We start from the raw sequence: 27,718 nt of genomic DNA, 5'->3' as shown, positions 1-27,718 counted from the left end.
TCAACTTGGACCTCTGCTGCTGCTGCTGTAGGGAGGTAAGTAGGGAGGCATTTCTAGTCTAGTTTGTGCTCACACAAGCTATCTTCCCCTGTGGGAGGCGGAGGCTCAAGCTGCTGCTGCTGCTGCAGGAGCGCGCTTCGCCAGTCACGTGGCGCGTCCTCCTCCTGCGCCGCCTTCGCCGCTGCAGTTCCTGCGCCCGGGCAGCTTCGCCGGCACCAGCTCGGAGTGAGTGGCCGCCGTCCCGCCTTCTGCTGAGGAGGACGCTCCCCTCCTCCTCCTCCGCGGCAGCAGGGATGAAAGCGGACTCCCCTTGAGGCGCCGGCCGCCTCCTCCTCCTCCTGGCGATTCCCCGGCAGGTAGGGCAGGTGAGCGAGCGGCGGTGGCGCGTTGCCCTCTCCGCGGGCATCAGGTGTCGCTTTGCGCCCGGGCACGAGGAGGTCTCTCTCTCTCTCTCTCTCTCTCTCTCTCTCTCGGCGTCCCTGGGGGTGTCGTGTTCAGCCGGCGGCGTCCGTAAGCGCTTGGGGCCGCCTCAACGAGTAAGTCGCCCGGAGAGGCTGGTTCACGGATGGGGGGAGCGCATGGAAGGGAGAGGCGCGGTAGGCTCAGGCGCCCCAATGCGCTGCTTCTCTCGCCGTCCCTCCAAAGGTCAGTCCGGGCGCTCCTGCTTTCTCTCCGAGGCAAGGAAAGGCTCTCCTCCTGGTTGAAGATCCCGCGGAGGTCATATAACCGGGGTGGGGACAGGGAGGAGAGACAGACCTTCCCCGCTTCGTTTTGTGGCCCTTCTTCAAAGATGCTGGATTTTGGAGCTGAGCATCAGACAGGCAGGTGGACGCGCACAAGGATTTTTAAATGAATCTCTTTCCCATGATCAGTTGGTATATGGAAATGGATGCTTTCGTTGAGATTCCTGCTTTGCAGGGGGTTGGACTAGATGACCCTTGGGGTACCTTCCAATTCTATGCCCCCAGCGATCCTTGCTTCTCTTCTCCAGTGCTTTGGAGGGAACTCATTGGTAGAGGGAAAGGCACTTTGTGCATGTTCAGAGATATAGCCTGCTTGGTCAGATTTTCAGGGCTGAGGGGTGGCACTGGAAATAGGAGCTGCAACCTTTAACTGGGTAATATATTGGATTCAGCAACTTGCAATTGACTAAGAGGAGACCCCTGTTAAGTGGAAAATTAAAAATGAAATTTGTTTTATTCATGGATTTTGGATAATTTATACCCAGGCTTTTTTCCTGTGTTTCAAAACTATTCTTTAGTCATGTAAACTTATGCAGATTTAATCACATATCTGATCAAAACCAATTTGATTAATCTGTACAATGACTTATACTTGAAAGTTTGGTTGCAATCCTGACCACACTTACCTGGGAATATGCCCCATTGATTTCCTTGCTTCCTTCCTAAGAGAGGCTGGGATGGTGAAGAGGAAGTCAACAGAAACATGCTTGTTGTCTCCACCTACAATCTCTAGATCAGTAGATGTGGGACTTTGATATGGGTATATCCAGTAACCTTGCAGAAATGTGAGTAATCATTCCGAATGCCTGATGATTTTACCCATGTGGCCATGACAAAGTTTCTCGTTTAAACGGTAACACAAAATGTGGAAACTTTGGACATGAAAATGTTTCTGATCAGCGCATTTGGCAATTTTAATTGCAGTCATTTATGGATACATTAGGGACGCTGTGTGATGCTCCTGTTAGCTAGCAATTTTCCGCATGTATCCATGCTGCGTATCTTGTCATGCTATCAGCCATGAAAATGAACAGAACATCAATTCCCGTGTAAATGTGTGCCACTCTTGCAATGCCCTTGTTTCCATCAATTGGTGTGTGAGGGAGACAAGAGAGTTGACATACGTTGGCACTTATCAGCTGCATAGCCAGCCTTGTGGGTTTTTTCAAGCCCAGGCTGCATGCATGTTAACATATTTTTAAAGAGCTAAATTAGGCACTTCTATCTATTGCAGAAATTTGCTGCATTTGTCCATAGTTACGGACCCTGGTTTGGCAAAAAGTGAATCAAAGTCACTACTTTGTAGATTAGCAGCTGCTATCTCACATGTGCAGGATTTTCTTCTTCCAAAAATTGAGCTGTTTTTGTTTTCTATAATGGCAATTACAGTAACCCTATACATGTCTACTCAGAAGTAAGTCCTGTTGGGTTTAATGGAACATACTCTCTCAGGTAAATGTGTATAGAATTGCAGCCTAAATGACCCAAAGAGATCAGGTCAGCATTTTGTGATGTTTTTCACAACTTGATTATATGTATGTTTACTTGAAAGTTAAGGCCCCTAGTGGGAATACTTCCCCGCTGAAAGCCGTCATCCAATGTGCATTTCCTTTGGGAAAAGCACCATCAGATTTACTTCTAAGCATACGTTCGGATTGAACTATACCTGTTCTTAAACGAATGCACTGCACCCTGCTTGTAGGCTCTTGGCATATTTTGGTCACTGCTGCAGGTAAAACGCTAAATAATTCACATACCATTTGCAAGAGATAGGGGCAGGAGAACTAGAAGCAATGTCATCGGTCAAGCTGTAAGCACTTCTATGACATTTGTGCAACAATTAGAGCAAAGGGGATGTTCTCCATTGGCCAGATGTACTCTACTTTCTGGAGACCTCAAATCTAAAGCAGGACCAAAGAGCTGCACAGTTGCAACCAAGACTTCCAAGGAGCTTCCTTCCCTTTACTGCAGGGTTGGGGAACCTGTGCCCATCCAGAAATTGCTGGACAGAAACTTCCTTCATCCCTGACTACAGGCCACCCTAGCCTTAACAATATCCAGAAGGCACCAGGCTCCCTGCTTGACAGCCTCATTGCTGGTCACAGAAATAAGTTAGTAATTTAAAACTCAGGGGTAGAGAGAGACTTCTGCATTCTGCAAATAATTATCTTGATACCGATTTGTATTTAGTGAAAGCGAGGTTTCCCAAACTTGGGTCTACAGTTGGTTTTTTTACCAAAGTTCCCATCATCCCCGACCACTGTTCCTGCTAGCTAGGGATGATGGTATTTGTAGTCCAAAAACAGCTGGAGACCCACGTTTGGGAAACCCCAAGTGAAAGGATGGAGAACCTGAGGCTTTCCAGATGTTGCTGGACTACAACTCCTAGCATCCCCTGATGATTGTCTATGCTGGCTGAAGTTGATGGAAACTGGAGCACAACAAATGCCTGGAGAACCGCAGGATTGCTGATTTAGTCAATCTGTATCTTGGAATTGTATGTGGGTAAGAAATAAGGAACACTCTGATCTGATGACCCGTATTACAAGAAATACAGATATGTTCCAATTAAGAATTTATATGCAAGGGTGTGTTTTTTGCATAGCTTTTTATTTTTTTAAACCCGCTTTAAGAAATCTGTCTTCTGTTGTATCCAAACTCTAGTAGGAAAACCAGAAAAAAATCAAGATGTGGAAATACTGCGTTTATGGAAAATGTTTCCGTTGCTCATCTCTAAAAATAGTGCTTTCTGTGAGTGAAGCATGGGAACTGTGTGTGAATTAGTTTTTCTGTACACTTAACTAAGTCACCCTTCCCTGTTGTGCTTAGTTGATGACCTAATAAGCCTGATCATACGGGTTGGATGGTCCTTGGGATGAGTGTACTGTATATATCTGGTTTCTGTTTTACACTGTACACATCTGGGCTGTGCCACTCCTAAGGGCAGTGGTTCTCAAAGTAGTTCTTTCTTCTCTGGGGCACAGTTTCAGAAGAAAAATTTGCTCCTGCCACACCAAATCTTTCTATTGATAAGAAATACTTTGGAAAACAAAAAGAAACCAACTCCTGGCAGTGCTTGATGTATAACATAGAACACAACTACTTTATGATAGGATCATGGGACATCCAGAAAGTATAAAAACAATGCAGCTACATAAGAACATGGGGCCATTCCCAAAATATAATTATAAACGAGCCTCTTACATATGTACCTTATGTACGTATTCAAACTGAATGAGAGAGGCATGAGCTTGCTTTTGCCGGGTAATCTCATTTATATTAGGTCTAATTTGAGACAAGCAAACTCTCATCTCCTCATCAACACAAAGAAGGCTTTCTCTCTTCTGATCTTTCATATTTGTCAAGAGTTGAAAATCCCTGTTCACAACACCATGTTGTGGAGACCTGCAGCAGAATAGCTAATGCATTCTCTCCAGCACTCTCCAGCACAACACGGCAGTTCAGGGTCAAAACGAGGATTATCCTCAATATCATTTGATGTTCTCATTCTCATTTTGAAAATGTATCTGTCCAGATTCTGCAAATTAAAAAATAAAATAAAATTCTGATACTATGCTACACCAAAATGTTTAAAAGTTTCTCTTTGAGAACCACTGCCTCAGGTGGTTGGGCCAGATGACCCTCAAAGGTCCCTCCCAACTCTAAAACTCTATGATTGTATGATTCCTTCATGGAGACGATAGTCCAGCTCATATAGTAGAGATGCTCCTAACCACAAGTGTAATATTTTCTGTTAGTCATTCTGAGCTTGCTAATGTCTCTTTGGTTTAATCACTGGGTTGCACGTTCTAGCAATGGAAAACCCTGAAGTGGTGGTTGTAAGCAGCTGCAGTTCCCATGATGATGAAAACGTTTACAGCTACAAGAGGCGCCCTTCAATGTGTCAGGAGTTGCTTCTGGAAGATCAGCTGAGAAGGAAACTTAAATTTTTCTTCATGAACCCCTGTGAAAAATTCTGGGCCCGGGGAAGGAAGCCTTGGAAACTTGGGATACAACTTCTGAAAATTGCCATGGTTACTATCCAGGTGAGAGACAATGGGAAAGCTGCAAGTTGCCTTTTAGAAATCCCCAAAACCATCTTATGTTGCTTGGACGTGACTGCAAGAGGCTTTTGATACTGAATTGAGATACTTATTTGAGAAATACATTTCCGGAACTACAGTCATCCCTCTTGTTACGTTTGGTTCAGGTTACGTCTTTTCAGGTTGCGTCCTGCGGCAACCTGGAAGTACCGGAAAGGGTTACTTCTGGGTTTCGCCGCTTGCGCATGTGCAGACGTGCAAAATGACATCATGTGCAGAAGCAGCAAATCGCGACCCACGCGTGCACAGATGTGGGTTGCGTTCCTTTCAGGTTGCGAACAGGGTTCCGGAATGGCTCCCGTTCACAACCAGAGGTACCACTGTACTTTTAATACTGATGGAAAATGTCAATACTTGAAATAAAAGAGAAATGGCTTCAGTGTTTCAAATTATGGAAGTTTGGGAGAAAAATAATCTCCTCTGATATTGGAGGACCAATAAACACCCAGCTATGCCACTAAGCAAAGTGAGAGGTGGGAGCTACCCCCGGTTGTTCTTTCGGAGCCCTCTTGATCAGGGTTTCCCAAACTTGGGTCTCCAGCTGCTTTTGGACTACAATGCCCATCATCCCTAGCTAGCAGGACCAGTGGTCAGTGATGATGGGAAGTGTAGTCCAAAAGCAAATGGAGACCCAAGTTTGAGAAACCATGATCTAGACTTTTGTTGTCACATGACCTGCCCTGGGCCTCCTAATCTGTCTTGTTGCGTCAAGCATGGTGGACAGTATACAACCATACATTTCCCCCTCACAGAATCCTGGGGACTGTATCTTCAGAGAGATACGATTCCCAGCACCCTCAACAAACTGCAGTTCTCAGGATTCTTTGGCGGAAGCCATGTGCTTTGAAATGTATGGCGTGTATGCAGCCTGCATTGTCATCAATGGTTATTTTTTTGGTTGCAAAATTGACCCTTCCACAACAGTGTTGGGAGCAAAATCCAACCTCCAGGCCAGTCAGCTTCTGCACATGGAGAGGAGAGGGGGTGTCATACTGTCCTTTGTCTCAGGCTGCAAAGCGCCTCCGGCTGACATATATTTAGAGTCAGTTTTATAGCCATTGCACTGTCTTCACCTTTGCAGATCCCAGATAATAAGCTCTACGTGCAAATAGAGAGTGAGAGATGTGAAGGTTAAATTTGCAGGAAATCCACTGCTTGCCTTCAAGGCCCAACAGCGGATTGGAACCAGGGAGGGATACACCCAGTAAACTGAGAATATACTCCTGCCTTGCCAACTTTTTCTTTGCCAAATCATATTAAAAACCAAAGAGAATAATAAGGTTGTAGCTCTGAATTCAGCCCTTATAGGTTTATGGTAAAGGTAAAGGTAAAGGGACCCCTGACCATTAGGTGCAGTCACGGATGACTCTGGGGTTGCGGCGCTCATCTCGCTTTATTGGCTGAGGGAGCCGGCGTACAGCTTACGGTTCATGTGGCCAGCAGGACTAAGCCGCCTCTGTAGAACCAGAGCAGCGCACGGAAACGCCGTTTACCTTCCTGCTGGAGCGGTACCTATTTATCTACTTGCACTTTGACGTGCTTTTGAACTGCTAGGTTGGCAGGAGCAGGGACCAAACAACGGGAGCTCACCCTGTCGCGGGGATTTGAACCACCGACCTTCTGATCGGCAAGTCCTAGGCTCTGTGGTTTAACCCACAGCGCCACCCGCGTCCCAAGTTTATGGTAAAGTGCCATAACTGTATTATTTTAGATGCCTGCTGAAAACGTTTTTGACGGGCCTATCCAGACCCATCATTGGTTACCGTATTTTTTGCTCTTAAAGACTCACTTTTTCCCGCCTAAAAGGTAAGGGGAAATGTGTGTGCGTCTTATGGTGTGAATGCAGGCTGCACAGCTATCCCAGAAGCCAGAACAGCAAGAGGGATCGCTGCTTTCGATCCCTCTTGTTGTTCTGGCTTCTGAGATTCAGAATTTTTTTTTTTCTTGTTTTCCTTCTCCAAAAACTAGGTGCGTGTTATGGTCTGGTGCGTCATATAGAACGAAAAATACGGTACATGTTTTATTGCGTTTCATTTTTAAAAGGGATGTTTTTCACTGTTTTTAAATACGTTTTTATTTTAAATTACAGATGTGTGTTTGCTACTCTAGGATCTTTTGGGAGGAAGGGTGGGATATAAATTTGATAAATATAAATACGGTCTTAGCCATAGCTGTCCATGCAGCAGGGAAATGATCTGTGTAGAAATGTGCAGTTTTTAACCAGCTGAAATTATTTGGAATATAAAAAACAACTTTTGCTCTCTTTTCTTTCTTTCTTTTTGTGTGCGGTTGCCTTCAGCTGGTAGTGTTTGGGTTAAGCAACCAAATGGTAGTGGAATTTAAAGAGGAGAACACAGTGGCTTTTAAACATCTCTTCCTGAAAGGCTACACGGACAGACTGGATGACACCTATGCAGTTTATACGCAGATGGATGTCTATGATCAGATCTATTTTGCAATAAATCAGGTAACTTCACTTCCTGCGAGCCATCTACAATTTACAATACAATAAATATAGCAGCTGGAGTTATTCTACAAGGGTGCCATTTCCCATGAAATTTAAAGTTAGCTTAAAAAACCCAAGCAACTACTCCATATTAAAATCATTTGTGAACATTAATTGCACAGAAAATGGGTAGTAGGACAAATCTGTTGTCTTAATTTTATGGTTTTTTTACTGGCCCCGACTAGGTGGAACGCTCTGTCACAAGAGATTAGGGCTCTGCAGGATTTGACATCGTTCCGCAGGGCCTGCAAGACAGAGCTGTTCCGCCTGGGCTTTGGTTTGGACTCAGTCTGACCCTTATATTTCCCACCCCTTATGGCTTTGATCTATGGGCTACTATTAAAATGAGGCTGCAATTTAAATTGTATTTTAACCCATATTTTAATAAATTGGTTTCTCCCCATTATGTTTTTATTGTAATTTTACTGGTGTTAGCCGCCCTGAGCCCAGCTCTGGCCGGGGAGGGCAGGGTATAAATAAAATTTATTATTATTATTTACACCTTTCTCCCACCTTTTACTTGAAGGAGCTTAAGACTGACATAGTACAAGGTTCTCTTCATACATTACCCTCAAAACAAAATTGTGAGACAGGCTGGGTTGAGTGGCCCAAGGTCACCTAAGCTTTATAGATTAGAGATTTGAACCCGGGTCTCCCTGCTCCTAGTCCAACACTACACTGACTATACAGACTTTCTGTACAGACAGAATCGTACAACAAAATTATTCAACACAAAAGCTATTTTCAGGTGCTTCTGCAGGGAATGGGGAACCTGTCCCCATGTTCTTGGACTCTAGCTCCCTTCAGCTTCAGCCAGCAGAGCTTAATGGCCAGGGATGATGGGCGTTGGGAGCCCAGCAACATCTAGAGCGCCACAGGTTCCTCCATCTCTGTGCTATTGTCTGAAGAGGGAGACCTTTAGCCCTTCCCCAGAGCTGCATGACTCATTCAGCTTTTTGCTTCGTTTTCAGCAAAATCACGCAGAGGTGTCTTGCACATTCCACAGAGAAGTAGGGACCCTCACCTAGTTTGCATGGTTACAGAGAGTGAGGCCAAAAGAATGTACCTGCAGTTCTGCCGTACCAGTGTTCACTCCTCAAGTGATAATGGCTAAAAAGGACTTGGGTCAGCTGTATGGTGTAGGGCAGATAATGGCTGATCCGTGGTCCCTGAAAAACATATTGCACAAGGCTTCTCAAGTGCTGACAGTCAGATGAATGCATTGCAGAATGTTTTGCCGCTCAGAGTTTGATTTCAAACCATGCAGGCTAAAAATGGACCACGTGATGTCAGGTGACTGGCAGGTGTGTGGCCCCACCCACCTGTTAAGCTTAGCTCATGGGTGGGTGTGTCAAGATGAAGGAACCCCCTTGCCAGATTGACCCAGTCCCCCACCCCTGGCTTAGGTGAAGAAGTCTACTTCAGCCCAAATCTGGAACATTCACTTGTTTTGATAGCAGCTTGAAAACCATTTTCTCACCGCAACATTTGGGAGCTAAGATGTGGAACCTGCTTCCGTCCTTGTCTGGCTACCTACCTGTTTGGCAAGGCTAACAATATAAGGATTTCCTTGTATCCCATCTTGTTTCCACGTGGCCCAAGAGACTGTACTGCCTGAAGCAGAGTAGCAAATGCTGCCAATCTAGGTGCAGAATACATAAGGCCAGTCAAGTTATTTTGGCTCTTAAGGCAACCCCCCCCCCCCCAAAAAGCGCTCCTCCTTGTCTCTGGCTGTAAAAATCCAAGAATGATTAAATACCTAACCATTTGCTGGCCTTTCAAGAAACCCAAACCAGTTGTCTATGGTGATCACTTCATCCTGCCTAATGATAGGGCCGGCTCTGTAGTAATTCTGCAGGGTCACAGGCAGGCTGTTATTTGTCTTCAGCATCTGAGCATAGTAATAGCTAATAGATAACATCATCCTCACAAGCCAAACTTAATTCCCAAGTCAGAATTCCAGAAACTCCTTCCCACTGATAAACTACCATAGTTCAAGAGCCTGTAGATACAGTCTCATTCAAATTGGTGCATGCCTTAGTGTGCTTTTTGTGAGGACAATTCTAGTTACTTGCTGGTTTTCAACTATTTGGGTTTCTCTTGTGAAACTCCCCGTGCAAAATCCTTAAAGGGCAAAGAAACTGCTCATCTTTGTCCTAATTGCTTGTTCTTCCCTTATTTATGGGAAGCAAGCAAACAGAAGCTCAATAAAATGCAGATTCCGATCTCGACTTTGTCCATACAAATTTAACTAAACCCAGTGAAACCAAACATAGCTCAGAAAACACTAAATTTATCTATGTAGATTTAATCATTTATCTGGATGCCCTCAGATGCTCCCTTGACCTGACAGGAGGATGACCTATTTCTGAAAATCAGAAGAGTTTACAAAATGAATAAACACCAAAGACAAGACAATAGAAAATGTTATTTTGTAATTACAGTTACAAAAACCTAATGCAGCCAATAACATAAAATGCATTCAAAGCTGCACATTTAAAATTAAACATTAAAAGCATGTTGAAACGAAGGTATTTTAAATAATATTTCCAGAGAGGTGATCTGTGCTGGCCTGCTGCAGGAACACCAACAAAGAGTCTTGTGGCACCTCGATGTTATTATGGCATAAACCTTTGTAGACTTAGACTCCAGTTGACCACCTAAAAACCAACAGAGGGGACCAGAATATCTCCAAAGGGAGGACATTCCACACACATTTGCAACCACCACTGGGATGATCCTGCCTCCGGTAGCTGCTTATCTGATATTGTGCATCAACAGGATGGAGAGAGAGTCATCTGAGCTTTCTCTTGATTGTCAGGCAGGTTCATATGGGTTCATTAACCATCTGTCAGTTTTGGGTTAGTATTTGCAGCTGCGTACCATATCTGTTGGAAATCACGCCTACGAGAAGAGAGGAGCCGAAGAGACACCGATGGCCATATGCCAATACTTCTACAAGCGAGGAACCATTTGTCCTGGAAATGACACTTTTGATATTGATCCAGAAATTGAAACTGGTAATATATATTTCTATTACTCAAGTCTTGTGTTTGAGAGAGAGAAAGGAGGGGGGGGGGAGAGGTCAATTTCCTGTCATCACTCATATGCAATACCAACTGTTACGCTTGAGGTTTGTACATACACCATCTCATTCTAGAATCAATGGAGACTTAAGTACTTGGTTTCCTTCCCCCCTATATAGCCCAAATACATAATCTAGATCCATTGTGTTGCTGTTTTCCCCTGGTTTTTATTTATTTATTTATTGAGAAACTGGTGTTCATTCTGAAATAAGAGCCCATTTCACATTGATTCAGCATCACCCCACATTTGAAAAACAGATGTCGGCAGTCCTGACACTGAGGGGCTTATCCTTAACTGCCCAATGAAGTTGTGGGTGGCTGTATACCAAGATCACAACCACCACTTCCTTCTTCCTTCTCCTGGGGCACGGTGCAGGGAGAAAAGGTTACACGGTGGGTAACTTAATCAAAGGCAGAGCTTCCCAATGCATGTCAAATCAAACATGTCTACCCTTGTGGACAGCAGGATCTTCCCAAACCTGGGTTCCCAGCTGCTTTTGGACTACAGTTCCCATTCATCCCTGACCACTGGTCTTGCTAGCTAAGGGTGATGGGATTTGTAGTCACAAAACAGCTGGGTACCCAAGTTTGAGAAAGACTGATCTAGACTCTTCTTTGCCTAGTGAGATGCCAAGTACTTCCCACAAAATCTGTCTTGTCTTTTCCTCACAGAATGCTTTTATGTGGAACCCATGCTGCCTTTGGAAAACAGGACACTGGGGAAGAATGTTTTCAACTTCACTCTAGACTTCCATAGGTGAGGCGGGAGTTCTCAGTTGCTGGCGTGCTCGCATGTTGTTGTTGGCAATGGTGAAATAAAATCCCCAAACTCTTCTTCTAGACTTGTGACTCTGCAGCTCACGTTCAAACTGAAGGCCATCAATCTCCAGACGGTTCGTCATCATGACCTACCAGATTGCTATGATTTCACACTGACAGTAAGTACAGGCTTCAGGTTCAAATGTTCCCATTTGATGTAGGGCCCCAACCAGCTTTTCCAAAGGGTGGGTTGGAGAACCCAGGAGCCCATCAAAGCCTCAAGAAGATGTGCGAGGCAGAAAGGGCCTAGCAAATCATGGGGCTGAAGCTATCCCTTGCAAGGGGCACCAGATGCCAAGTCATGTGGTAAGGATCATTTCTGTTATTTTAACATCAAGAGTTTGGTTCACCATTTGCAAATACTTATTAAACAATATTAAAGCATATGGAACACAGGTAAAGTGTATGGACTTGCGCTCCAGGGATATCCAGTTTACGAAGTATAAATTCACGTTTCTTTTTCCATTACAACTTGGATTTTGCCGGTGGAGGATATGGAGGATGAGACATGGACAAAGTGATAATAGGCAAGGGAGATGTTGAGGAGTTGAGGAGATGTGAAGAGTACCAAAGCCCCATTTTCCTTGAGGCAGTTCAGCTATTTTGACTTCAAAGATTTCATCAGTGTGCTAAGGGCATCCTTGCAGAAGTGCTGAGGGGGGGGACCACATATGTTGGGTCCTGTCAGGCCAACTTGGTGGTGTTGGGCAGCGGCACTCCAGTCAGTGCTAGCCAATGAGCTGCTATTTTAATTCCTCCCACTATCCCTGAGCTGGGTTTTTGCCAAGGCACTGTGGGAAATTAAGATGGTGGCTTCCAAGCCTAGTTGCCTGGTGCCAACTGAAGCACAGAAGAGATTTTTGAAAAGAAGATTCCGGGTCAATCATCTGTTGTGGGCATTGCCAGCTGCCCAAGGATTCCAGGCGCCAACTCCAGGCCTGTTTTCAAGAATATAATTTTGGCTGTCATGGTGCAGCAGTTATAGCTAAACCAGGAATAGCCAAGGTAGCACTCTCCATATGTGGTTCATATGGGATTTGTAGCCATGTTAGCTGGGGCCAACAGGAGCTATAAGCAAACAACATCTGGCAGACACCAGATGTTCTTTCTTTTGAGCAAACAATTGGGAATCGTAAGATGTTTCAATCCGATGTGTTCTTGCTAGAAGAATGTTTGTCAGATCCAGTCTGTCTTAATGGCACGTCAGTGTGATATACGGCTTCAGAGCTTTCTCTCTAAATAGATAACTGCTTTTTTGTCTCTGACCCCACAGATAGTCTTTGATAACAAAGCACACAGTGGAAGAATCAAAATTAGCCTAGACAACGATATTGCCATTAAGGAATGTAAAGACTGGCATGTTTCTGGATCACGTAAGTAAAAACCTCATATTCAAGGTTTTCTTTGCATCTAATGTCCAGGTCTTTAAAAAAATGCAAATTCAATCAGTGCAACAGGTGGGAGAGGATGAATTCCACCCTCTATCAGCTTTGACTGTTTCCTTGAAGGTTTCATATTCATGAGCATGTTCCCTCAAGTTCGCTGAAAACTTTGACTAGTAGAATTGCTTGGCCACCCCAAATTGCACCATGATCCAAATATTAACGAAAAATAGAAACCTCATCTCCACTGAGGACAAGTCTCCCAATAGGAAATAGACTTCTCACTTAGCATCATTGCTAAGGGCTACTTTTCATATAGCACTTTTTAAAGATAAGCAGTTTATGGATATTGTTGGTGTTACATATTTGAGAAGGAGAAGGAAGGCATAAAACTATTTAGCAAGATGACATTTAACACTCTCTTAAAATAAAAAAACTGTTGCCATTGGCTTTGGGGCTGAAGTCCAGGACCTCACTCAGTAGTGAGTGCAGAAGGGCCCCCCAAAGCAGGTCTCTGGCTTTTATACACAAACACACACTAACTGTGTGTGTGTGTGTGTGAGAGAGAGAGAGAGAGAGAGAGAGAGAGAGAGAATATATGTACACCTTATTGAAAAATGAAAAGTATATAATTACAAGTGCACAGAGTAAGATACGACACAAAAATGAATAGTACCCATGTAGAAAACAACATTTATGTATGTGACAACAGCCGTACAGATGCTACCAACCCAGAGATGGAAGGCAGAAAGAGTCCCTGCCAGAGAGGAATGGCAAACTAAGCTGATGGACTATGCTGAAATGGCAAAGCTGATTGGAAAGCTCAGGAACCAAGAGGACAAAAACTTTATAAAAGAATGGGGAAAATTTATAACTTACTTAGGAGACCACTGTAGGCAGATGAAAACATTAGCAGGATTTTAATATCACTTGTAATGTAACAGGTATCATGGATAATATGAATACAAAATATAGATTAGGAAATAATACGTAGCTGAAAATGTTCACATGGAAGGACTGGGGGAAGTCACAAGAGTCAGAGAAATCTCTTTAAATGGATATGTATTTGGAATTGTTATAAACTTTTTTTGTTTCAAAAGAAAAGAACAAAAAATGAAAAGGAAATTGTATACATTACAAAAATAAAATAAAATGAAACGTTACTGTGGTTAAGTTATTGGCCCTTAGCTTAATATGGTATTTATAACAATGAATTCCAAATATTGCTATATCCTTCCATGGCCAGTCTATGTTTGTAAGATACTACTCTGACCTACACAAACGTACTGGTGTGAATGAGAATGGGGTGGAGGAGGGAATGACTATTACCTACAAGTTTGTTACGGTTTCCCCCCTCTTTCTCTTCCAGTACAGAAGAACACACACTACATGATGATCTTTGATGCCTTTGTCATATTGACATGCCTAGCATCCCTGGTTCTCTGCACACGATCTGTGATTAAAGGAGTACGTCTGCAGAGGGTGAGTTTAGGGTTTGCCAGACGGTACTTTCCAGTGTATTGTCGTTTGCAGCTTCTCATATAATACAATTCCTCCCCTTTTTTCTCTATATCTGTGTCCCCTCTCTCAGGAATTTGTATCTTTCTTCCAACAACACTATAAGAAAGAAGTCTCTTTCACGGATCAGATGGAATTTGTGAATGGCTGGTATATCATGATCATAGTTAGTGATGTTCTAACCCTAATTGGTTCCACGCTGAAGATGGAGATACAGGCTAAGGTAGGTAGCAGGCTTGTATGCTGAACAGGAAACAAATGTTTCCTCTGCTCTTCAACTGGCCTTTAATATCTTGGCATCCTAGGTTAACAGCAATCCTATACATGTCAGTTCAGAAATAAGGCTTAAGTTCAATGGGGCGTACTCCCAGCTTTGTAGGTCTAGGGATTGCCGCCTAAATATCTTTTGCCTGCTTTTCTCCCCATTCATGTTGTGATGATAAGAAGATGCTGCTGGACAGGACAATGGCCCATCAAGACCAGCATCCTGTTCTTACATTGAGGCTGACCAGATTCTAGTAAATGGTATTCAGAAGCATTGCTGCTTCTATAACTGTGGAGGCAGACGTCATAGCTACTAGCCAGATAGCCCTCTCCTCCATGAATTTGTCTAATCCACTTTTAAAGCCATCCAACTTGAAGGCCATCGCTGGCTCCTGTAGGAGCGAGTTCCATAGTTTAAGGTATGAAGAGGGAGCCAGAAGCATCTCTGGGCACGTGGAGGAATATCGTCAGTTGTGCATGTAAATGTTCTAATACACACCACTTTCCAAATACTAATTTCATCTAAAACAGGGTTTCCCAAACTTGGGTCTCCAGCTGTTTTTGGACTACAGTTCCCATCATCCCTGACCACTGGTCCTGCTTGCTAGGGATGATGGGAGTTGTAGTCCAAAAAAACAGCTGAGGAACCCTGATCTAGAAGCAGCTCTACTCATCTCTCCGGTGCACCTTGAGTCTCTGGAGGCTCCTTGTTCACCTGGGTCATAGTGACACCCCTCAGAAAAAGAATGGCCTTACCTGTCTGCTATTGCTGCAAAAGTAGTTGATGTTTCCCCCTGATTTTTGTCTGGCAGATCTGGGGTGCCTCCTGTCTTAAAGGGAATAGAGAGGGTTTTATCTAGGACAGCTTGTAAAAAATGCAATCCACATATCTTATCAAATGCTACCTCTCACCAAGACAGGTGTTTGATAAGGAGGCAGGTTGTGATCCAGATCCACCTTGCTCCCATCCTCCCAATCACCACCATAATGCTACTAAGATTCAATGCTATTATACCTAATCTGGGTAGTTATACAAAACAGCTAATAACATTCCAAAATTCTGTTTCGTACAGAGTCTAACCAGCTACGATGTCTGCAGCATCCTCTTGGGAACCTCCACCATGCTCGTCTGGCTTGGAGTGATTCGCTACCTAGGCTTCTTTCAGAAGTACAATGTAAGGATTACCTAGGACCTCCATGCTGTTGGTATTTATTTTGTTTCCTGTTGCTATCTAGCTGTACTGAATGCAGGGCTGAAGTCTGATTGGCAATACTGGATTGTTTTGCTTTTTGTTTTGTTTTCTGCAGCTGCTTATTTTGACACTACGTGCGGCTTTGCCCAACGTCATCCGATTTTGCTGTTGTGCTGCTATGATTTATCTGGGCTATTGTTTCTGCGGCTGGATTGTGCTGGGCCCATATCACGTCAAGGTATTGCAATCTAGGGGTTTTTGTTTGTTCGTTTAAGCCTTGCATATAAATTTATTTAGCTCCTTCTGCCCCATAAAAAACCATACCCTACTGAGGGAGATGAAAAAGTCACTCGTGGATTTTATTTAGGGCAGCGTGCCCCAAACACAGAGTAGTTTCCAAAGCTGTCTGTGCAGAAGAAGAATCCCATTCAGCTTGTGTAACAAAATTTCACGGTCTTCTCCTCTCCCCTGCAGCCTTGTGTGCAGCCTCAGAATCTGCTGCGAAAAGTTGGAGGACTCTCTGTAACATATTTTGGAGGCACACCAGAAAAGGAGAGGAGTTCTGTTGCACAAGTGGCAGTCTGCACAAAATTAGATTATGCCCATAACACCCAGTTTACCTCTGATTGGGACTCCAATTTTGCCTGTCCATTCCTATGTATGGCCCTGTATACGGAGATAGTATTAAAGTACTGTCCAAATGATCTACTATAGTGGTGCCTCGGGTTAAGAACTTAATTCGTTCCGAGGTCCGTTCTTAACCTGAAACTGTTCTTAACCTGAGGTACCACTTTAGCTAATGGAACCTCCTGCTGCCGCCGCTGCGCAATTTCTCTTCTCATCCTGAAGTGAAGTTCTTAACCCGAGGTACTATTTCTGGGTTAGCAGAGTCTGTAACCTGAAGTGTCTGTAACCAGAAGCGTCTGTAACCCGAGGTACCACTGTATTTACTGTACACTATGTGTGGCAGGGACCCGCACATCCCCAATAAGGTATATAACATGTTTGTTTGGAATTGCTTCACTAATCTGTCAAAAACAAACACCTATCTTTTTTTGTTTTGTTCTGGTTCCTCTCTTTCAGTTCCGTTCCTTGAACATGGTTTCCGAATGTCTCTTTTCGTTGATAAACGGAGACGATATGTTTGCTACTTTTGCAAAGATGCAGCAGAAAAGCTACTTGGTTTGGCTGTTTAGTCGGATCTACCTCTACTCTTTCATTAGCCTTTTTATCTACATGGTTCTGAGTCTCTTCATTGCCCTCATTACAGACACCTATGAAACAGTTAAGGTATGTGTGAACCTTTCCAGAGTGATGCATGCTCCAGTTACCTCCCTCTTGGACTACTACAATGCACTCTATGTGGGGCTACCTTTGAAGGTGACCCGGAAACTACAATTAATCCAGAATGTAGCAGCTAGACTGGTGACGGGGAGCGGCCATATAACACCAGTCCTGAAAGGCCTACATTGGCTCCCAGTAGGTTTCCGAGCACAATTCAAAGTGGTGGTACTGACCTTTAAAGCCCTAAACGGCCTCAGCCCAGTGTACTTGAAGGAGCATCTCCACCCCCATCGTTCTGCCTGGACGCTGAGGTCCAGCGCCGAGGGCCTTCTGGCAGTTCCCTCACTGGGAGAAGTGAAGCTACAGGGAACCAGGCAAAGGGCCTTCTCGGTAGTAATGCCCACCCTGTGGAATGCCCTCCCACCAGATGTCAGGGAAATAAATAACTATCTGACTTTTAGAAGACATCTGAAGGCAGCCCTGTTTTGAGAAGTTTTTAATGTTTGATGTTTTATCATGTTTTTAATATTCTGTTGGGAGCCACCCAGAGTGGCTGGGGAAACCCAGTCAGATGGCTGGGGTATAAATAAAATTTTATTAATTAATTAATTTATTATTATTATTATTTCCTTTTAGGGAACTAATGTTAATGTTTTTCTCCCACTCCCCAGTTATTAAGAAACTTCTCCCTTAATTGGATTGGGGTGCACTGCTATAGAGGGGGCCAGCCCTGGGGACAACTGCTGCAGTCTGGCTGCTTGAGCCAAAACATCTTGTTTCAGCAAAAAGATTGCAGCTGGTCTCTTGTGGAAGGAAGGAGTCCATTCTTTTCCTCTATAGGCTCTAGGTTTGAAGGGAAGTAGATGGTAGGTGAAGGGACACGGGTGGTGCTGTGGGTTAAACCACAGAGCCTAGGGCTTGCCGATCAGAAGGTCGGTGGTTCGAATCCCTGCGACAGGGTGAGCTCCCGTTGCTCGGGCCCTGCTCCTGCCAACCTAGCAGTTTGAAAGCACGTCAAAGTGCAAGTAGATAAATAGGTACCGCTCCGGCAGGAAGGCAAATGGCGTTTCGGTGCACGGCTCTGGTTTGCCAGAAGCGGCTTAGTCATGCTGGTCACATGACCCGGAAGCTGTACGGCGGTTCCCTCGGCCAATAAAGCGAGATGAGCACCGCAACCCCAGAGTCATCCGTGACTGGACCTAATGGTCAGGGGTCCCTTTACCTTTGCCTTAGATGGATGCCACCTGCTTCACTTCAGATTCCTCCAACTCTTTATCAGCTGAGAACTTTTATTTCTTTTCTTTATTAATTAAACTTGCCATTTAAAAATGTAAATACTTAAATACAAATCCTCATCTGCTAGCGTTGGAGTTGAGAAAGAAAAAGAGAAGCCGTAGAAGAAAACACCAACTCACATAAAGCAGTCAAGGGCCACAAAATAAATCAGCCTCAGTTTAAACATGTGTTTCTATATATGCCATCCAAACATCCCAATAGATATCCAAATGAATTCAATGTTTATAGGGAATACATTCCAATGCAACAATTGCAGTGAGGTGCTTGGAGAATTGCATAGTAGATTTTGTGTTTCCCAAACGCTTGAAGTCTTAAGTCCCAGCAACCAGAAGGTTTTTCTAAATACAATTTTGTTGTCCTGCTGTTGGTTCCCATACCACGGGAATATAATTTAAAAGTACGTGGACATTGCAATTATCTAGGATTTCTCCAGGACAAAATTAATGCCAACAGTAACTTCAGACCCAAAGGAAACTATCGCTGGACACACCTGCATCATATGCAGTGCATTTTCAGCATTATATCTCCAGCATCTATCTGCATCAGACATTGCCTCCCTATAAAGAAAGACCTTGGAGTCTGCAGCTGAGAATTAGTACCAGCAGATTTTTTTAGGCAAGCATCAAGGCACTGTGCATGTGCTGCCCTAATCTCTAGCCTGTTTTTGGAGTTTTGTGGGGAGGTGGGAAAGCATTTGCAAGAATATGATTTTCCTTCATACTTTGAAGATTCGTCTCCCATGAATTTGAAGAAAGTGCATTTTGCACGTTTACATGACAGGTATATAAAAATATTTTATAATAAAATAAACCACTTTATCCTTCTCCCCTAGCCCATTTTTTCTACCCAGCAAGTCCACCCACAGCACTCCAACCCCCCCCCTTTAAAAACAACAGATGAAATGGTATACTGAATAACAATTAAAATTACATCTCTCCATTGATTTGCGTACAGTGGTTTGTTTGAGATTCCGTGCATTGATGCTAACAACAACACTTTTTTAAAAAAAAAGCACTACCAGCAAGAAGGCTTTCCAGAGACAGAGCTCCGTGCATTCGTAGCACAGTGCAAAGATCTACCAAACTCGGGGAGGTACAGGTTAGAAGACGAAGGCCCTGTAACAATCTTCTGCTGCTGTAAAAGGTTAGTAACTAAATGCAAACCCATATGGAGAGTTGTTTCCAGAAAGTATCACTGCTAGCTTGTGCTCTCTGCTCCACCCCGATTATGCAAAACTGAACTGGTTGCTACAGTTTCCAATTTGGCAGTTGCCAGATTACAGAACTGAAGTTTATACAGGCAACTCCCCACTTACGTTCCGGGCCCCCACGCACATAAATGAACCTGCGTGAAGTGGGGAAGCACCCTCTAAAAGCCCTCCCTGCTGCTCTCTCTTCAATCCACAACAAAAAAATACTGTATCCAAAAATATCCACAACTAGAATTAAAGCCCAGGAGGCTGGGGGGCATGCAGGAAAACAGCTTCTGCTGCTGCACTCCCCTGCACGCCAGCTGCTGGTTGGGGAGGCTAAGCAGCGTAAACAAAGCCCCACTGTGCCGCCTGTCTTTTCATAGCTTCCTCCACCCACACGGATGTACTCTTTGGGCTCTGGGGAGGGTGTCTCTGCGAGCCACAAGGACTCTCACACTCTCTCCTACCATTTCTGGGTATGATTTTAATTATTTCCCGGTGCCACGTGTATGCGTGGTCATGCACGAGTCAAACATATGGAGGTGGGGGGAGTGCCTGTATTACTCTATACTGCAAAATAAGCATTGAGCCACTCTGTATTATACACCCTCTGCAAGATGCACTTAGTTCTCTTTGAATACAAACTACTTCAGGCATAGGCAAACTCAGCCCTCCAGATGTTTTGGGACTACAACTCCCATCATCCCTGACCACTGAGTCCTGTTAGCTAGGGATGATGGGAGTTGTAGTTCCCAAACATCAGGCCTATGCCTGAACTATTGCATTTGCCTGATATGTTATTAAATGTGATAACCCCTCCAGGGCAGATTTAGTATAGCTATAAGGGCCTGGAGATTTAAAAACCATCCAGAAATGTGCTTTGGGCAGCTCCAAACGACACCAGGTTTAGCTAGAAATGTATGCTCCATAGTCATTTATACCTATATTCACACAGATTTGCATCGAAGCAGCATATCTGAGAGTAGCAAAAAATTAACCATTGGGCAGGATAGGTTTCTTGGGTATCTGGAAAGCGAAAGTCTCCCACTTGCATCAGTGTATGCAGGCCCAGAATGAGGTACGGGGGTGTGAATGGGGAAATGTGCCCTGAATGGCAGGTTGCCCTCCCCCAGTGCTGGTCAATAGTTCAAGGATGTTGAGAGTTGCAGCGCAACAACATTTCGCTCCTCACCCCCATGTCAAAGGCAACTGGGGCTGCCAACAAACAGAGCAGCAAATCGCCCTGCTTGCTTCATGTTCTTTGAATATCTCTGGGCCTGTGTGGGGCCAAGAGGCATCCAGGGGGAAACAAAGGGGAAGCCACTGGAAATCTGAGCTTTCCAGCAAGGTAGCCTGAGGTAAATTTTTAAAAATCCAAAAATTGGGATTGGCAGGTATCAAAAGAAAGGAGCGGAGGATACGACATTGATGACCCCAAACTTAAGGCACGTTCATGAGGGATTCAGACGATGCATTAAGAAGAAACATGTTGTGGGAAGGGTTTTAATGCAGGGCCATGACAATGGGCCACAGCATGTATCACTGCACTCTTTTGGCAGGAACTAGAAATGTGATCTTGCCCATAAAATGCAGCACACATAATGTCTTTCGCACAAAACAAGAAGTATTGCTTCATGAAACCAAATGATATGGTGTTTTGAGCACACCAAGCTCAGCCGAAACTGCTTATATGCACAATCAATTCAATTATCAGACATGCAGTACAACCCTACAGCAAGTTTACTTAGAAATAAATATTGAGTTCACTGAGACTTTATTTCCAGATAACTATGCTATAGTTTTAGTTGTTCCATTAGTTGTGTTCCAAGGAACTAATCTTGATTCCCTCCCCCCTTTCAAGGTCTTAATGAGAATAGCAAGAATTCTTGAATATATTCGGAGATTCCTGGACAGCGCTCTCATCACAGATACTTAACTGAACCATCAAAGAGAAAATTCCTGTACACAAGGCATAAAACACCCACGAAGGTCCTTGCAAGATTAGCTAACTTTAATTACTTCCTAGTGCATTCGTTAGAACTTCAGCAAAAATCAAAGCAGAATTGCCTGGGTTTAGAAGCATTGTTGAATATAGGTATATTACTATCATAGTCCTACAGGCACCATGTGTGAATACTGTCCACTAATGATTAAGGACACTAGGTGTTTTTCAAAACTGCTTTGTTTGTTTTAGTTCTGTGTACACATCTGCATTACAAGTTGAGGCAGCGGCCTTCTTGATGCTGCCAATGGGTCAGGGCCAAAGTGAGGATGCAGAGACTATCAAAACTTGTAAAAACCTAATGGGCTTCAGGAGGGCCTTTTTCAGAGGGAACTCACAGGAACTCAGTTCCAGCACCTCTCAGGTGGGTGCTGTTGCCATTCTGTGAGAATGAGGGAGGTGTTGATGGTGAGTTCTGGCACCTCTTTTTCTAGAAAAGTAGCACTGGGCTTCGGTCTGATAAAAACCCACTTTGAAAAGTACCCAATATTTAGATGTAACTTAGTGTCTTAGTGCATTAAACTAGAAGTTGTTTGGATGAGTTGAATGGAAAGACTCTATACCAGAGGTAGCCACCATGGTGATCTCTGGATGAACTAGACCTCCAACCATCCCCGGCCCATGTTTGCTGCCATCCCTGGCTTCGCTTGCTGGGGCTGATGAGAGGGCGTCATATTGGCATTTCCTGCCCCAGACAAAGAAGCATAATTAAATAAGAAAGAAAATATATTTAGAAGAATTAAGAGTTTACATGGTATTAAAAGTGAAAAAATCATGCTAAAAATATAACCGCAAAGCACAAGAATTACAATTCAATGTTTCTCTGCACTTGGTCTATGGCACTGTGTGACCCAGCAGGTCCGTGCATGTGTGTGTGCAGAAAATAGTTCTATATTTAACACATCTGCAAATTTGGTGTCTCGAGCATGTGCTGTTTCAGACAACAGAGCAGAAAAAACTGCTCCACGATGGACAGCCTGGGTATTATCCAGCCTATAGAAAGTTCTGTGTTAGGTACAGAAAAGCTCTCCCCTTCTAATATCAGTGGAAACTGCTGTAGTCTTTGGCTAGACAGAAAAGATTAAACCAATGACAGTGAGAACTAGCAAACTGGGTTGGCAAGGCAGAGTATTATACACTCCACCAGAAATCATGCAGATAGAATTTGCCTCCTTTTATGGCAGGCCTGGAGAACATGTGGCCCTTCAGTTATAGTCCTGCAACATCTGGAGGACTACAGGTCCCCAGTCTCTGCTGGTAGATACCCCACCTGAAGGGTCCCACTCACAGGAAGGAGACAGTTCAGCTCAAACACTCAAATGAATTGATAGCACTTAGCAGGAACAGTAGCTGGAAAATGGGATTTCCGTCCTTCTGAAAAAGGAGTTTTATCAGCTTAGTTGATGAAACCACATAAAAATCTTTCTAATTTGCTACACGCATGTTCAGGTTTCTTCAATGTGGTGTAAACAAAGTCTTAGTGGCTGGTGTTCTCTGCCATTATTTTGATTTAAGTGGACAAAGAGTCCAGGATAGACACTCGCTGGAAAGAAAGAAGGACATTTCTGTGTTTCACATCCATTAACACGAAACAAGGTGGTCAGAGATGTGAACACTAAGTAATGGAAAGCCCTAACACATTCCATTGCAAATGTAGTGTAATTTTTCAAGCCTTTATAATTAAACAAGTGCAGACTATTTGCAATAACATAAGAGTGGGCAAGCACATAGAACTACTCTAAATACAGCTCTTAAAACAATTCTGCAACTTGTGTTAGATGTTAGAACTGCTAAACACTGGTCCGAAACCTACTTTTATAGATGCCTTATTTGCTAAATTGTATTTACTGGGAAAGCAAATGTGAAAAAATAAAGAAAATCTATTTTTAGACTTTTAAATATTTCAGATGTAAAAGCAACAATCATGACAGAGTACTACTGAATGAGCAGAAAGACTTTTTATGTACTGTGTACAAACTTTGGAAAACATTATGTGTTGTTTGTTCACATTTTATAGGATGCTATGGTTAAGTATTTAACTTGAACGTTAATTAATATTGACACTGAGAATAAATTTTTGTTCAACCTGCACTTTCTTGTTGCTTCTTTCTTGTATTTTGGAAAATATTTATCGTTGCAGTTTGGCTGAAATGAATCTACCCAAGTTTGTAAAGAATGGTAAAGAAAGCGGAATCATAAAACTGCAGGGTTGCATTATTACAAAGAACATTAGCTGCACCTACCACTAAAATCCTTTATGCCTATCATCCAGATTGCAGCCCACCAAAAGAAAGCAGCAACAGTGAACAAAAACAATTGTTTCTATTTTTAATGTTACTGTGCACCAGAATTTCTTTATTTGGGAGCAAGTCCAGAAAAAACGTTTTTCTGTTTCAAGCGTCCTGGCACCTAGCCTCTGGAATTTCTTCCTGCAGAATATTAGGCAGCCGCATTCTCTGTTGTCTTTTTGGTGCCTGCTGATGACCTTCCTCTTTTGACTAGATTTTTAAGGCTATAGAACTTTTATCTTATCACTAAGTAAGCAGAGCTGCCTCTATTGGTTGGAATGAAGGAACAAGACTTCAAAGTCATGTCTTCCAGGCAAGCTTAAGCCTCATCACGCATCACTTAACCACTGCCAATTTTAGGGTTGTTTTCACCCACTTTCTGACACAGCTCTTGTGCCTCTTAACACCTATCCAACAGGTTAAAAGTAAAAAAAGATGTGCCTTTTTCTACCATGGAGTGAAAAAGTGTCACCTGCTGAATCCTGCTTGTTATAGAAGTCTTAAAGAGTGAGAAGGTATCTTACAGGTTATTTACTCCAACTAAGAACTCGAGAATGGAAGGAAATGCCTTATTCAGACATTACAAAGAGGCAACATGAACTCATGCTAACTTCCTGTATGTTCTGGGGCAAGTTAGTCCGTTCTACTCTTGTAGGCACCACACACAATTTCAAGCCCTGTTCAAGGAATTAAATGCAGCACCTCTATTTGTTTGCCCCCATGCATTCTATTTTCAAGCAGAAATGCTCTGTTAGCCTATCATGGTTATTAGCTGTTGACGACCATCATTTGTGCTTTTTGTTTTGTTTTGTTTTGAATATATTTTTTATTAAAGATTTCTTAGTTTACAAAAATACGTGCATTGTCTCTTTTTTCAAGTTGTGTTTTCTACGGATCAGTTTCATTTGTTTTGAGACATTAGTGTCCCATACATTGTTAGGTTAGGTCCCCGTTTCACACATACAGTGGTACCTCGGGTTAAGTACGTAATTCGTTCCGGAGGTCCGTTCTTAACCTGAAACTAACCTGAAGCACCACTTTAGCTAATGGGGCCTCCTCCTGCTGCTGCTGCACCGCCGCTGCACGATTTCTGTTCTCATCCTGAAGCAAAGTTCTTAACCTGAGGTAATATTTCTGGGTTAGCGGAGTCTGTAACCTGAAGCGTCTGTAACCCGAGGTACCACTGTACACAGCCCAGCAAGACAACAAGAAGAATCGGACGGCACCATACTAATCAATCCGGCTACCCAAAAGCACACACATACATGCCCCACTCACACAAAAACAAATCTCACTACACCCAACCAAAGACAACCAACCACACCCTAGGATACCCCCCAACCTCTCTTACCACCAGGAAATACAACAAGCGAATAGTAAGAGAACCCACACAAGTGACGCTGACACAAAACCCCACACATACATACACTAAGCAGAAGAATAGAAGCATTGCCACAGACCATCATTTGTGGAATCCATCTGGAAAGCCGTTGCAATCACATCTTGTGTCATTTGAGTTCCGTGATGAATTATGCATCATACTGCAGCATCTTAGAAGAGGCATTAATCCTGGCCTTTCATAAAATAGCACTTGCCATGTGCAGTTTTTAGATGCAGCTGTATTTTGTTGTTGTTTAGTCATTTAGTCATGTCCGATTCTTCGTCACGAAGCACGCCAGGCACTTCTGTTTTCCACTGCCTCCCACAGTTTCGTCAAATTCATGTTGGTAGTTTTGAAAACACTGTCCAACCATCTTGTCCCACAGCAGCTGTATTGTTGTTGTTGTTGTTTAGTCGTTTAGTCGTGTCCGACTCTTTGTGACCCCATGGACCAGAGCACGCCAGGCACTCCTGTCTTCCACTGCCTCCCGCAGTTTGGTCAGACTCCTGTTTGTAGCTTCGAGAACACTGTCCAACCATCTCATCCTCTGTCGTCCCCTTCTCCTTGTGCCCTCCATCTTTCCCAACATCTGGGACTTTTCCAGAGAGTCTCTTCTCATGAGGTTGCCAAAGTATTGGAGCCTCAGCTTCACGATTTGTCCTTCCAGCGAGCACTCAGGGCTGATTTCCTTAAGAATGGATACATTTGATCTTGCAGTCCATGGGACTTACCTAATCAGAGAAAGGTCACGGCTCTTTGACAAAGCATCTCTTCTGTATGCAGAAGGTTCCTCATTTAATTCCTGGAATCTCCAGGTAGAAGGACTAGGAAAGATCCCCTATTCAAAATCCTGGAGAAGTGCTGCCAGTCAGTGTAGATCGTGTAGACAGTGTAGATTGTCCTGCTCTCATGTAGGACCCTGGCAGAAACACATGCCTGACTGGCATGTTCTCTCCCTCCTGGTCGGTCGAAGCTTCAAAAGTGTTCTCCAACCCAAACATCACAGCGGCTGATACCAAGAAGCATCAGCACACTTAGGGATTCGCAGAGTATTCACAGTTTGCGTAACAGAACTCAGTAGCTCAGCATTTTGGCTAATCTACTTTATTTACATATACAGTGGTGCCTTGGGTTACATACACTTCAGGTTACATACGCTTCAGGTTACAGACTCCGCTAACCCATAAATAGTGCCTCGGGTTAAGAACTTTGCTTCAGGATGAGAACAGAAATTGTGCTCTGGCAGCGCAGCGGCAGGCCCCATTAGCTAAAGTGGTGCTTCAGGTTAAGAACAGTTTCAGGTTAAGAACAGACCTCTGGAACGAATTAAGTACGAATTAAGAATAAACAGATTAACTTAATTAACCATTGCATTCACAAAAATTATTTTTGAGTTCTCCAAAACACATACACAAGACTTTAAAAACACCCTGTGATTTCTACAAAGTATTCATAAGAGAGTTGCCTAACAGGCCAATGTTATGCTCTGTTTGGGGCCTTTAGGTCTTTTCAGGGTTTACCAAACTTGGGTCTCCAGCTGTTTTTGGACTACAATTCCTATCATTCTTGACTACTGGTCCTGCTAGCTAGGGATGATGGGAGTTGTAGTCCAAAAACAGTTGAAGACCTACATTTGGGAAACTCTGCTTAGACCTATTTCGTCGGTGCCAGGAGCCACGGGTGTAGACAGGATTTATGCAAGCGGGGCATGACCTCACTTATACTTTTTAAATTGATTTTCTTAACATAGCTGCATCTATGGCAGGAGTGGACAGTTTAAGCACATGGATCTTAATTTTTTTATCTCTGCACTTTAAAAATCTTCAAGTCCTGGGCCCAAGGAAGAATGCAAAAGCCTTGTTGTCAGAGACAGAAGATCCATCTACCAGTCAGTCCAGCAAGCTCCCACATAGATTGCAAGACAGTAGTCCTCTCCCACCCGCTATGGCAAACCCCATTAAACCAAATGGGAATTAATTCTAGACGTGCCCTCAGGACATTTTAGACTCTGGCTTCTGAAATGGCCTTATTAAGTTGTGGGTGAATATATCAGACGACACAGCGGTTCTTCAAACAGCTCTTGCTTATTCACAGGCCAGAACAGAACTAAAGGGTTCAGCCAGCCTGCTTATATAGAGCTCCACTACAACACAACTGTAACAACTTTCTGTAACTATCCAATCACTGAACGTCACTTTCAATCCCTTATTTGCATATGTGGACCTGAGTGAAAACTATTTACAGTTTCCCCCTGCTGGCCCAGGGTGAGAACTTCATTACATAACATGGGGGCTCCCTTCCAAACAGTTAAGGTGCATTAGTTGACAAAATGTGCTAAGGTCGGGGGGGGGGGGGAAGCAAATTGATGGGCATTCCCATTCAAAAGGTGTGCGTACGCTGTGCCTTGTGATAATCATGCAGCGTGGGGCTTACCTGACACACACACCATTTTTTATTCCATTTGGCGCCCCTGCTTGTCCCTATGCACGCCTAGGACGGGTCAAGACCCGCTGGGGATCCCTCGTTTCTCCCGACTCGACGGGCCTCCGATCTCCCTCTCACCTGCGAAAAGGCCTCCCGCCCCGTCGAGGGAAGCCCAAGCGGGCGTCTCGCCCACAGCTGACCGCAGCAGCTCCTCACCTTGGGCGGCGGCAGGGCGCC

The 27,718-nt window shown here is 43.8% G+C and overlaps 2 protein-coding genes across 9 annotated transcripts in view; one reads left to right on the top strand and one right to left on the bottom strand.

Moving 5' to 3' along the window:
- Positions 1-27,714, bottom strand: part of DNAI3 (dynein axonemal intermediate chain 3) — a 65,514-nt gene extending 37,800 nt beyond the window's left edge. The window contains exons 1-2 of one of the 3 annotated variants that reach the window (XM_083444851.1): positions 15,178-15,245; positions 8,419-8,521 (exon numbers count right to left, since the gene is read on the bottom strand). The gene's annotated coding sequence lies outside the window, so the exon portion shown is untranslated. Of the gene's footprint in view, positions 1-8,418; positions 10,204-15,177; positions 15,246-27,697 lie in introns of those variants that run through there. The other 2 variants (XM_083444852.1, XM_083444850.1) reach the window with 2 other exon arrangements.
- On the top strand, positions 156-23,479 carry MCOLN3 (mucolipin TRP cation channel 3). 6 transcript variants are annotated; one of them, XM_083444928.1, is made up of 14 exons: positions 156-356; positions 4,557-4,789; positions 7,146-7,313; positions 10,219-10,372; positions 11,111-11,195; positions 11,280-11,376; positions 12,531-12,630; positions 14,009-14,121; positions 14,231-14,380; positions 15,495-15,596; positions 15,730-15,852; positions 16,698-16,904; positions 19,207-19,337; positions 21,248-23,479. In XM_083444928.1, exons 2-14 carry the CDS (start codon positions 4,559-4,561, stop codon positions 21,252-21,254), a joined length of 1,668 nt encoding a protein of 555 aa, XP_083301054.1. In that variant the 5' UTR covers positions 156-356; positions 4,557-4,558; the 3' UTR covers positions 21,255-23,479. The 6 variants fall into 6 exon arrangements, with proteins under 6 accessions (XP_083301054.1, XP_083301055.1, XP_083301053.1 ...); XM_083444929.1 differs by having other exon boundaries at positions 169-365; XM_083444927.1 differs by lacking the exon at positions 156-356 and adding an exon at positions 436-536.
- Positions 27,715-27,718: the final 4 nt, after the last annotated feature.

The sequence above is a fragment of the Podarcis tiliguerta genome (assembly GCF_965153285.1).
Source record: "Podarcis tiliguerta genome assembly, chromosome: 6".
Taxonomy (NCBI): Eukaryota; Metazoa; Chordata; class Lepidosauria; order Squamata; family Lacertidae; genus Podarcis; species Podarcis tiliguerta.
This window is presented reverse-complemented; position numbering and strand designations above follow the sequence as displayed.